The sequence below is a fragment of the Nipponia nippon genome, unplaced genomic scaffold, assembly GCF_047370975.1.
Source record: "Nipponia nippon isolate SJK-2023a ecotype South Korea unplaced genomic scaffold, ASM4737097v1 scaffold_4, whole genome shotgun sequence".
NCBI lineage: Eukaryota > Metazoa > Chordata > Aves > Pelecaniformes > Threskiornithidae > Nipponia > Nipponia nippon.
Genome location: NW_028262358.1, coordinates 102,502,692 through 102,516,342, shown reverse-complemented (window position 1 = coordinate 102,516,342; position 13,651 = coordinate 102,502,692). Strand labels below are relative to the sequence as shown.

General features: G+C 37.3%; 1 protein-coding gene across 2 annotated transcripts in view; it reads right to left on the bottom strand.

Annotated features, from left to right (window-relative positions):
* Positions 1-13,651, bottom strand: part of CSMD1 (CUB and Sushi multiple domains 1) — a 1,270,279-nt gene that overhangs the window by 244,351 nt on the left and 1,012,277 nt on the right. For both annotated transcript variants that reach the window (XM_087775441.1, XM_087775442.1), the window contains exons 24-25: positions 7,827-8,018; positions 3,225-3,351 (exon numbers count right to left, since the gene is read on the bottom strand). In XM_087775441.1, coding sequence (XP_087631567.1) covers positions 3,225-3,351; positions 7,827-8,018 — 319 coding nt within the window. The remainder of the gene's footprint in view (positions 1-3,224; positions 3,352-7,826; positions 8,019-13,651) is intronic.

Here is a 13,651-nt window from a genome sequence, read left to right as displayed (position 1 = left end):
ACCCCTGTGGGGAGATAATCCAGGTACTCCATTTTTTGCCAGCTAGTGCCATAGTTGAACAACCCACCGGAGGCCGCACGGTTTTTACCGATGCGTCATCGATTACTGGGAAAGCTGTCGTTACATGGCAGGAGGATGGTCTGTGGACCCACATTCGTTATCAAGATCAAGGGCAATCCGTGCAGTATCTTGAGGCCAAGGCAGTATGGATGGCTCTCACTCAATGGCCCGAAGAGGCCTTGAATCTAATCACAGATTCTTGCTATGTATATAAGTTACTGAAGAAGTGCCAATGGGCACTTGGGGCAACGTCGGAGATTGCAGGAATGTTGCTCACCGCACTGCAAATGAGAACCGCTCCTGTCTGTCCTATCCATGTTAATAGTCATAGTTCCATACCGAGTTTTCTTTCTGCCAGGAACGAAGTAGCGGACAGCTTAGCAAGGAGCATACTGGCGGTTGAAGAAACTTCTAACCTAAGGCGAGCTTTCCGCCTGCATAAGCTGCTCCACTGTGGAGCTCGCGGTTTAGCTAGGCTCGCTGGCATTACATTGCAAGATGCTCGCTCTGTGATTGCTGCTTGTCCTGTGTGTTCCAAAGGTCCCTTCTGGGAGGCAGGGGTCAACCCTCGGGGGTTGCAGCCCAACCAAATATGGCAGTCTGATGTTACGATTTATGAACCTTTTAATCCACGTAAGTATCTGCATGTTACAGTTGATACCTGCAGTGGAGTTATTTTAGCCACTATGCATGCTAAACAAAATGCTCTTGCAGTTATTTTACATTGGCAGGACTGTATGGCGCAACTTGGCATTCCACAAAAAATTAAAACAGATAATGGAGCGGCATATGTCAGCAAGAAGACAAAGGACTTTTGCGCGCGCTGGGATATTCAGTTGAGTCATGGTATTCCCTACAACAGTACGGGCCAAAGCATTGTAGAATGCGCACATCGCACATTAAAAGGGTTACTCGACCGACTAAGGGAGGGGGAGAATATAAGCCCAGGAACAGGGGTTCCCCCTCCCCTTGATCCTCCTTTATTTCGGGCACAGCGTCTGTTGACAACAGCACTAATTACCTTAAATCATACCATTCGAGGGAACACCTATAAAACCCAGACTGCAACCCAGGCACATGAGAATGAAGGGCCTTACCCTTTGGTTCAAGTACGGGACCTGCAAACCTGTGAATGGGGGGGCCCTTATTCCCTCCGTTGCCTGGGGTGTGGGTATGCGTGTGTGCAAACCGAGAAAGGGAAGCTAGAATGGGTACCCAGTCGAAATATTCGACTGTATAGACACAATCAATTTATCGAGTCTTATCTTGACAGGTTACCATTTCCCTATGCGTCCTGATGGTGTGGGGGAGCAATGAGGGAGCCGCGACGAACTACTGGCTGGATTGGGCAATTTTATGCACAGCTTCCTCAGTAAGATCCAGAGCTACTGGAGCTAAGGGAGGGGGAAATGTAGTAAAGATAAGGGCTGGCGACCGGAAGATCACGCGCTGTACGGAAAGAGTTAAGGGTCGACACTCCCTTGTCTCTGCCCCTTATAACATGACACGCCTGCTGCTGGGAGTATAAAGCCCGGGTCAGCTGGAGATCCGGGGGGATAACCTTGATATGTAACGAATGCTAACGAACGCTACATAAGTGATCAGTTAAAACTATTGTCCACATAAACTGAATAATGAAACAGCTTACTATTTGCTAACTTTTTGCTCAAAATAAATAAATAGCTAACATTCTGAAGTAACACATTTACTGCAAATCACATCTTTCCTGTCACTGGAGTATAAAGCTAATCTCTGTTGCATATCATTAAACATATTAGTATCAATTAGTATTTTAAAATGACAGATTATCTATCTTGATTAGAAGTTAAATGCTTTTGTTACATTCTTGCTTTCACAGGAAATTCCTGTTAGGAATGGGCAAACTAGCTTGAATAATGAACAGAATTTGCCATTTCCAAGTTTTTGAATCTGTGTGTTACTACAGCAAAACTGATCTGAAATAGTCTTTAAATATTGGTATTCCTTCTACTTGAGTGATTTAGCTATACATCAACAGCAAATTATGATAGTCTTTCTTGTCGGTATGTCAAACTGATGAGGAAAAACTGTTTTAAAAGTTCTTCTTGTATAACTTATTTCCTTCTGCCTGAGTTCTTGAATCCTTCCATTGTCTTTCCATAAATCATTATAGAAATAAAAGCTCTAGATTCCATCATTCAGTTCTTGGCATATACCTTTATTTTGTGTATTATTCACCAGTTGTGTTTCCCTCATTTTCTGTATTCTTCCAATTTCTTCCTTTTTTTGTTATGCTGCCTACTCTATGTGGAGAAATCTTCCAGTCCTTACCTATTAAGCATTTTCTCAGTCCTGTATGCACTTCTTATTAAAGTCTCATAATTTTTCTCAAATTTGATTATTCTCAACATCTTCTGAGATGTTACTGGTCTTATTATTCAATTGATTATGGGGAAAAAGTCTGATACTTACATAATTCAAAATGTTATACATGCTAATAATGATATGACAGAAGAGAGCAGGAATGGAAAATGAAAACCCTTGAGAGTTGCATATGAGTTGTATATAAAGCTTTATAGCACTAATCTTCCCTGCTGCTGCTGTTAATTGTCAAATCGTCATAAGATGAAAGTATTCGTGACAAGACAGTTCCTAATAAATACCCAACAAGGTCCAAGATGCCTGATGTCTGAGCACTCCTGGCAGAGAGTCAGAAACTTTACAGCTGCTTGAGGTAATGTATTTAAGAAATAGTGTTGAATAATTATATTCAATTTAAAACAAATTATTACTTGAATGTGACAGTAAGATATAAAAGAATGTCATTACAATGACTCAAGGGAAGAATTTTGAAACCACAGCTGACAGTTTGGCACTTTAGCTTGTTTACAGCTAGAAAAAGGCACAGCAGTGCACTGCTCTACCACACTGAAGATATATAGGCCATATTATCTAACGGAATTCACAGTTCTGAATTAGATGCCCAGGTGTCCCCTACACAACTTAGGTACCCAGGTTCCCTAGAGGAATGGCACTCATAAAAGCCAGCATGACAAGCATCAACTTTATTAATCTAAGGAGGAGTTAACAAACAAAAATTGTGTAAAAGAGTGTGAGAATGTAAGGCATAGATTATGATTTCTAAATACTGGAGTCAACAATAAATATTGAAATTAAGCATGTACCTTATTGTCTTTCCTGGATCTGCTTCGATAATCCAAGTGCAATGTAGATTGTTGTCATACGGTGCTGGGTAACCAGGGGACAAAATGCGCCCCGATGTAGCAGCATGAATTCGACCACCACACTCAGCTACAAAATAAGTAAGGATTACATTTATTTTTAACAAAACTGTAATAATTTGCACTTCCATTTTCTGTCCATTCCACATCTCTTTGTCTTCTAAAAAGGTAATAGAATGACCTAATATCTCTGAAGTAGTACACATACATATAAACCAGGACAAGTACACAAATTAAAAATGCACATATAATGATCTCTTTCCTACGTTGTTATAGAGCAATAAACCATACTTCTGTGATTATGTTATTTTACCAACAAAAGTAGTTCAATATGAACTGAGACTACAAAAGCCCAATTTTAGCATCAGCAAGAGAGCAAAAATGCTTCAGAAATATCCCATCTAACATGTTTGGCTTTTCTAAGTAACACTGAATGCTCAAATTCAGACTTTACAGCGTTGGGTTTTGTAATTAAAATAGCTTTCTCTGTTGTTCTAATGTCAAAATGCCTTTAGTTTAATGCTTTCAAGTTGCTTCTATATAACTTCAAGTTTAATTACATCAAAAAGCTGTTAGGTATTGCCTAGTAATTCCCTTTAGTATTTAAAAACGTAAATGCTCACAAAGTAAGACAGTAAATCAGAAAGCTATGATTTGAAAGTATCCAGTGTCTGGTTTAAAACATGTTTATTATCAATGCTATCCTAACTTTGTGGAGAGACCAATTGCAGTGCTAAGCATCTGGAATCAAATGATTCTTATGTTGCTTGTTTAGAGCATCATGTTGTTGTCTGGCCAGTATAAAGATGCACCCTGATGAAACTGGAACTATGTAAGAGTCAGGTGCCACTGAACCAAAAAGGATCAGCAACTCCAGTTAAGTGATGTAGCTGAATTCCTACTTCATTTACATTGTTGCCTTACAAGTAGTGGTATTAAAAAATGCTACCACGGGGAACTCTTCAAGCACGGCTGTACAGCAAGCATAGTGTAAGACACAGATGATGAAAAAAACATTGCAGTTGGACCAAATAATCTATCAGCAACACTGCTAACAAATAAGTCTCATACATGCCACCAAGTCACTGCTGACAACCAAATTGTTACCAAGAAGGACAATAGCTGTAGAGGAAACAAGGTGACTGATTTACTTACTATCCTGCTCATTTGATCACTCAAAACACTACGTATTATTTATAGAACCACAGCAGAAAGCTGCTTTAGAACATTTCTTCAAACATAACCTTTGCCTAAGATTTCAGATAATTTTCATTATACAAGAACGTACAGAATGCAATAATTGCTGTGATAGATAACTACAGATAAAGAAATGACTGATACAGTATAGTATTTACCAAAAAACTCAAGATAACTCAGTGAAACCAAAATTATTTAAACTCAAACTAATTGACAGATTTGCTTTAGCATTCTGAGAAGACTCATTTAGGAACAGAATACATGACAAAATTTGGGATGATGCATTATATAGCTCATAAATTTAAAAACAATAATATCCATTTTAGGAGCAGATGAAAAGTAAACTTTCAAAAGTGATTCTAACAAAAAATCCAAAAAGTTTGTTTTTCAATATGTAGAAATGAGCACACTGTAAAATCACCACCTCAAAGAATATACTATATAAAGTAAATAACTATGCTATAACTAATAGAAGTGACATATATTTAAACAAGTTCTATAATCTTCTAGAGAAGGAATTACAATTCATTGTTTTTCTTCATTAAGGCTTAGAACATAGAGAAAATGAAAATTAATGGTAAGACCAATATAACATTGTACTGCTGAAGATAACTAGGCATAGAATATGTGGAATATGTCTATGTATGGGCTTGAAATTTCTGGTGAATGAGATTGAAATGATTGTAAAGACGATGAATGTAAATGTCACTGGAGACAACAGCAAATATCAAATGCTGATCTAAAACACAACAAGCAAAAAAGAATAGATCTGCACAAACAGGAGGATATTTAGAAAATGGGTCTAAGAAAGAAAGTGATGTTTGGAAGTTCATGACAACTTAAGAATAAGGAAGAAAAGGAAGCCAGTCAAATCAGAGTAGGAAAAGATAAAATTGTAATAGCATAAGATAAAACTGAAGAAAGAAAGGATTATATGAATAACACTGGAGGGAAAAAAAAAAGGAGCATGAAGTGATCTGCAGATGCTTAAATGAGTTTTCAGGGATCTTTAGGACAAGTTTTCCTGTGCACAAAGCAGTAGAAAAGCCATAACAATTTAATGAAGGTAACAGACTGTTTGTGAAAGGCTGTTTAGAAAGATTCACCTTTAGAAGGCTTTCAGAGAGAATGGTGAACATTTGACTTCTTGGGGAGCTAATTAATGTTTCAGAAGAGTTTTAAATTGAGAAACAGGAAGAGGGAGTTTATACAAAACTGATGCAATTCCCAAATCTGATTTTCAAGATAGGAACAAGGACATCAAATAAAAAGAGATAAACTTACATAGAAAGATAGCTTTGTGGTTGAACAGACAGAAAGCAAGAACAAAATCTGTCTCAGGATACCAAAAGAAAATTGACAATTCTATTGATACTGGGACATAATTCCACTTAGAGATGAAGTGAGATCCTCAAGAAATAAGAGATTTTGGTACAAGTGATTCCAAAAGCTTAGCAACAAAATACAGAAACTAAATCTAGTAATGTAAGGTACAAAATCAAAGCATAATGAAAAAAAAAAAAAGATACAGTAGCAATCATAGATGGAATATAGAAGCTTAAAACTATACTGTTATCAGGAAAACTGGAATGGGAGTGGAGGGAGCATTACATAGCAGTACATAGCACTACATAGTAGTGATGCAGTAAATTAAATAAAGTCAGCATGAAAATACATACATATTGGTCAAAGATATTTTGGAGAAAGGTTATGAAAGATGTTCTACAGGAGCAAACATGGGAATTTCCTTTAGATTCACTTGATTCTGGGTTGTCTATCTTCCTCCAGGTCAGGTTGGAATATATAATAATTCCATATATTGGAATAATTTTTGGAATAATTGGAATTTTTGGAATTTATTTTTTTTTAAATACTGTATGGTTGAGATTTTAACATCCCACATATAGATTAGAGGACAAATCATCATACTAAGAAAAGGAAATAGGTAGATGGATGTATTAATTCAACTAACAAACTTGGAACCAACAGGTATTTTAGAACTGATTCAAATACTTACTTGATGGTGAACACAGGCGCAAGAAAATATCACAGAAAATGACCTTAGAGTAATGACTTCATTTAAATTAAATGGGGAGATAGGCAAAGGTAAGACTAATTATGGCTCTTTTCTACAAAAGGGCAAACTTAAAGGAAAAGGAAGCTTGCCAATTAAACTGAAGAGCTTGAGGACTTGAATGTATAAAAAGCCTGGAAAAGTCTTTAAATCAAAACTGGAAAGAGTTGTTTCGACCTGTCATATATATATATATATAAGAGAAAACTTACAGATATAATTCTAGAATCAAGTGGGAAAAAAACCCATCTCTACTAAGACAGCAGAAATGCTGTTCACTGATGTTTTTCTGGCACTGGTAAGCTGAACTTTTGAAAGGAAGGGAGCTCGTTCCTTTGTAGACTGCAGGTCTGTGAATGTGTTCAGCAGGAAGCAGCTCCTGGAATGGAGAATGTTGCACCCAATATGGGAGAAAGGCAACAAGCAAGCATCCTACAGATCAGGTGAGTGCTGAAGGCAGTTGGTGGCCTGCCTGCAGCAGGCAGTAGAGGCAAAAACTAAGCAAGCATCAGAAGACACACGGAAAGAAAGACTTTCCCAACGACTCATGGGAACTCCATGTGAAACTTGAACTCAGGAAGTCACTGGTAATTGCTGGACTGGAAAGCAAAACTGGAGGAGAGAAACTGCTTAGCAAAGGTACAATGAGCAATAGCTATACTGGTCATCAGTTATTTTATGCATCTCCCCTAGTACTTCTCTATTTAACATTTATGCTGGTTGTAATGAACCACAGTTTTAGAGACTTGAAGACATGTGATATTTAAAGAAAAGGTCTACCTCAAGGTTCTGACAGATGGCGTATCCTAGTATGTCAACAATGACAAAAGAGCACGCAGATAAAATGATCCACCAATATGGGATGAAAATTACAAATTAGCTTCATAGGAATGAAATGCTGAAATAAGTTCTGATTAATAAAATCTTAATTAGCTTTATGTTGGGGTTTGCTTAGCTTGTGAAGTGTTTAGATAATACCACTGCCTGTGATAGCGTATCAGACTCAATGACCCAGGATATCATCAGAACTAAAGCAGTAGTCTTTCATCAAAGGCTGCCCTATAGAAAGAAGTACTTCCCAGCAGTTTTCTAGCCGTTACTAGCCAGACATCTGTTTCAGAGAACTTGTACTTGGATATCCACAGGAAATCGTTACTTGACATTTAAATTATGTTTACACCATTATCATATGAAAAAGTATAGAAAGACAGAATATTAGATTTTTGTTCTTGAAACACCAGAATGAAATCTTTCATTGTCACAATTCATATTACCTATGCAAGTAGGCAAAGGTTTGTCCCAAACTCTTCGATCTCCACTTAAGCAGGTCATAATACTACTACCATGCATTGTATAGCCAGGATTACAGCTGTATAAAATGACAGTGTCTATAAAATGTCCTTCATCTCGGATCTTGTAGCCATAATTTGGTATGCCAGGATCTTCACACTTCACTAAGTCAAAACCTGCAAACAGAAATGGGAAGGGAAAAGAACAAAAAAAGACACAAAGATATAAAATATCAATCAAAATATAATGCAAATGAATCTGATCTTGATGCAAATTATATTCTCATGATTCAATTAGATTAGATGTATCCACAGTGACCGAAGATAAATTATATATAATATGGGTAAATCAGAAACTGAAACACCAAGAACTAATTATTCATTTGATATTTGATTATTGCCATTAGTTTATTGAAGAAATGGTATTATCTACACTATCCCAAAAGAGATTAGTGAGCAATTTATTAATTTAAACCACTTCTATTCTTTCATTATTTTTTATTCAGAGGAAAGGAAGCAGTATTGACCCTGTATTTGGCACTAAGTGGAAGCTTCACCTCCTCATCCAATCTCCATAACAAAGCCAGCAGACCATAGTGGAAACTCAGGAAGAAAATGCAAAGGTTATTTCAACCATCCTAGTGCCAAGATAGCATGGCTTCAGTTTCTTCTCTGCTGAAAATGAAGAAATATTACTACATTCATTTTCAATTAGCATTCCCCTTTTTGGCCTATTAACATGCTGAATGGGATAAACAGCTTCTGTGCTCCTTAGAATGAGCAGTTCTACTCGGAGCAGCTACAACTCTTTCCATATTTTACCCTTTCCTCTCTGCATTTTCTCCATATATCATTGCTAAAATGTAAAGATGCAGTCTAAATCTCTCCTTTTGCCTTGAGGTCCAGTTCTTGGAGCAATATAAACAGTGGTTCCAAATTCATCTTTCTCAAGTCCAGTCAGATTTGTGGATTTTTCATTAATTACTGTCATGTCCCCAGCCCAAAGAAGTAATTCTGACTCTACAAATGGTTTCCATTTTGCGGTCCTTATTTTACTGAACTGCTTCATTCTGTGGTTCCGAGTCAGGCTGCTGGTCTTCCTTTCAGTTTGCTGTTTTCAGCTTATTCTCTACATGAGGCCTTTCACTAATTAGGAGAGAATCAGGCATCTTTATGGTAAATAACATATCCATAGACAACCTTTCATTATTTTACAGATACACAAACTAGAATTGGTATCACATTTTTCTCTTTGCTTTTCTCCTGAGTGAAAAGATCAAGTCAGTTGAAAAAATGGCAAGTAGTCTAATACCCTTTTTTTCCTGCTGTACAGATGCTAAAGCTGTCCAACAACTGAATCCTCTGGAAACACAAAATGCCTTTTTTTTCTTTGTTCATAAATTGGGCACAAAGGTTGGGATTTACCTGTTATAACTCAGGGTTCTGAAAATTAGAGGCCTAAATTTGAACTAGTTAGCTTAGGCTACTTTCATAGTCAGTAAAGACATATGAATTTCAAGAAAACAAACCAACTCGTATTTAGACAGCTGTCTAAGATGAGTCAGTTTAATCAGCTTCTGGAAATACTTATTTTCTGCCTTTACTGTAAACTGAGCCAAGGTTCTCTCTTCATATAGTAGGCTATAGTAGCTCAGAATTTTAAGTATCTAGAGTTAGGGAAAAGGAATCCCTCTCAAAAAAGAATGCTGTTCCATCACATAGACACTGCATCTCTATCTATGCTAATATCTTAAGAAACGTCAAGCCCCAAGACCAATGAGCATGCTTTGACCACAGCCATGCACTGTCAAATTTAATTAGGCTTCAAAACAGCATGGCTGTCTACAAGCCACTTCCTAGGAATTTAGCTCACACTGTCTACTACATTACACCTGAGATTGTTTGGGAGAGTGTTAGACAACCCAAGCTAGAAGCATGCTAGCATTTACCCTAACATTTCAACAGTCTAGACAATCACTTTCCCGCACCCTTACTCATGCCCTGACACTGTTTAGTTTACTAACAGAGGTGTAGCCTATGTGTCGGAAGAAGCATGCATAATCACACACAGTACAAATGGATTATAGAGATTTATCATTATTCCCTTGCTAAAAGATTGTTTCCATGTGAATATTTGCACACCCCTGCAATTTCACTTTGCTGATAAAAATGAAACAAGCAATCATGCTCAGTTTCCAGACAAAAGGGGTAGCATTCATTTTAACTAGCTCTCAGCATCGATTATATAAGCAGCCACATCTAAACCAGTCGTCTGTCTTTTAGAGTTAATAGTAACTTATGGGGTATGATTAATCTCATCCTAAAGTAGATACCTAAAGTAGATTGGATGAACTGTGCAATTCTAAAAAGGTCTATTCCTCTTCATTCATTATAAAAAGAGCCAAGATGATTAGGTCATTCAGATGAGCCGAACTTCACAAGAAATAACTATATTTCATTATTTTAATCTCCTTATTAAACATACAAAGACATTTATTTAAAACCCTGAAAATATAAGTTGTTTGATAGATAATGTGATGATATTTTAATGCTGATTTGACAGTATGAGCCAGTGTAACACTATTTCTCTGCCACCTGCTTTTAGATACTTTCCCATCCTTTAATAGGTTCAACATTTGGTTATCATTGGCAGTGGCATGTGATTGACAGATGAAAATTACATGATGAAAGAATCTATTTGTGTGTGGTGAAATAAACTTTCCATAAGACTGATATATAGTTAGAAAGCTAGACAAGAGATTGATTCTTCACTACCTTCTACCACATAAAGCAGAAAAGGTTGTCAGGGAGAGGTAGTATCTTTTATAAGACCAACAGATGAATTTGGGAGAAATGAAACAAACTTTTGGACAAACAAGCCCTTCTAGTCTTCTATATAGCCATCTTCACTACAGAATATGTCAAGACTGGGATAAAATTGTCATTCTGACTTGCTATCATTTCATGTATTCCACTTAACATTCAGTTTTGCACAAGTGTGTAAATATATATGATGCAATTTCAGAGAATCTTATTTCTTCTCTCTGTTTTGCAGTGCTGCTTCTGTAGGATGATGTGTCTATAAAAGGCACTAGATCCCCTCATTCATCAGAATAAGGGCTTCCTGAATGGTACAAAACGAAGTTTAGTGTGTTTATCTTTTTACAATCTGTTTGCACAGTACACATGGCGGGTACACTATTCAATTTTCTCCTCATCTGCAATAATGATCCCTGAGGCCTCCTGAAACCTCACTGACATGATGAATTAAAGATATCCTGCCACAAGCTTTATAAGTTTGACAGAAGCCTACCATAGCCTGCCTGCACTTTCTCTATTCTTGCTTTGAAATAGGACTGAAAAGCACAAAAGATCTTTCTGTTTTCCCTTTAGCGTATTAATAGTTCACATCATTATTGTAAGTCACTTATACCTTCAAGAATCCACGAACACAGAGGTTCTCTACCTCCTTTGCTTTGTAGACTGCTACAAGTTCTCCACAGTGAGCTCGAGTACTATAAAAGTCTATCTCTTTTGAAAATAAGCTTGTTTTTCTTGATTGCATTGTCAGACTCTGTGGCAGAAGTCCATGAGGCCCTACAGATTACAGGTTGAAATTCACTTTACTACTACATTAGAATGCTATAATTGAATTAAATATAATCTGATATAAAAATATGAAATTAATCATTAAATGAAATGACCTTGATATTATTTATTAACATAAAAACTTACTGCGATCCGTAAAGAAAGACTTTGTTCTAAAATTTTTAGAAGACAGAAATTTAATTCAAAATGTAGATTGAGGTTTGGCATTTAGGAAGAGCCAAAAAAAAAATTGTTTTGAAGTCTAAAATATCCAACCTGTAAAATGATTTACTAGTCTTTGGCATTATTTTGACTAACATGGTTCTGAAATTACTTCTGTTATATTGCTACATATGTAGTATGTATATAACATAGCATCCACATGTTAAAATATATTTATTTTCATTACAATAGTTTGTGTAGGTGGATGTTTATAAAGAAATAAAACACCAATAATAAATAAATAAATAAATAAATAAATAAATAAATAAATAAATAAATAAATAAATAAAGTTTGCCTAGAACTTCTGTATATAACATAAAATTCAATTACTGTTGCAAGAACAGGAGAATAAATTAGCTAATTACTTACTGGCTCTTCCTCTTCTCCACTTTAGACTAGTCTAGATCAATCACATGAAATTTAATGATTTTGTTCATTTACTCTTTTAACATAAATATCATAAATGTAGATGAAGTATCTCTAAATCTAGCATACTTTTACAGATCTTTTTGAGCCATCATTCTCCAAATGTGGAAAGACTTTTTCACCTGTCAATAGCACTATCCCAAGGTGAATTGCCTGCTTCTTCAAGAGCCTCATACTCTACAAATACTAACTGAACTGTATTTCTCTATCTGTAAATGACAAAATACTTCTGCAAGTTATAAGTAGGAAAAACCAGCTCTGGTAAAGACACTGTGTCTGAGTACACAGCCCTACATGTAGGAATTTCTCAGCCTGTGCATGTGTAAGACCTGAAGTCCTGTACAGAAAAATATTGCTTTTTAAAATCTTATTATTGAGACTCTGTGGGAGTATTTGTGTCAATACAGGAGTTAAGGTTTTGCTGTCACTCTATTTTAAACTCAAATCTAACCAAATATTTCTTTGGGGTAAAGTTTTAGATAAGCTGATTGTAGAGAACATAATCACTCACTGTCCTGAGTATCAGAATTCAATTTCCTATTTCACACACAATAGAGAAAAAAAAAACCATGCAAATAAAAATAGCTAATTGGAAGCGAAAACATAAAACCTAAATTTAGAATCATAGAATCAGAGAATCATTAAGGTTGGAAAAGACCCTTAAGAGCATCAAGTCCAACCGTTAACCTAGCACTGCCAAGTCCACCACTAAACCATGTCCCTAAGCACCACGTCTACCCGTCTTTTAAATACCTCCAGGGATGGAGACTCATCCATTTCCCTGGGCAGCCTGTTCCAATGCCTGACTATCCTTTCGGTGAAGAACTTTTTCCTAATATCCAACCTAAACCTCCCCTGGCGCAACTTGAGGCCATTTCCTCTCATTCTATCACTCGTTACTAGAGAGAAGAGACCAACCCCCACCTTGCTACAACCTCCTTTCAGGTAGTTGTAGAGAGCAATAAGGTCTCCCCTCAGCCTCCTCTTCTCCATGCTAAACAACCCCAGCTCCCTCAGCCGCTCCTCATAAGACTTGTTCTCTAGACCCTTCACCAACTTCGTTGCCCTTCTCTGGACACGCTCCAGCACCTCGATGTCCTTCTTGTAGTGAGGGGCCCAAAACTGAACACAGTACTCGAAGTGCAGCCTCACCAGTGCCGAGTGCAGGGGCACTATCACCTCCCTGGTCCTGCTGGCCACACTATTCTTGATACAAGCCAGGATGCTATTGACATTCTTGGCCACCTGAGCACACTGCTGGCTCATATTCAGTTGGCTGTTGACCAACACCCCCAGGTCCTTTTCTGTCGGACAGCTCTCCAGCCACTCCTCCCCCAGCCTGTAGCGTTGCATGGGGTTGTTGTTACTCAAGTGCCGGACCCAGCACTTAGCCTTGTTGAATCTCATACAGTTGGCGCCGGCCCAACGATCCAGCCTGTCCAGGTCCCTCTGTAGGGCCTTCCTACCCTCCAGCAGATTGACACTCCTGGCCAACTTGGTGTCATCTGCAAACCTACTGAGGGTGCACTCAATCCCCTCGTCCAGATCATCAGTGAAGATATTGAACAGAACT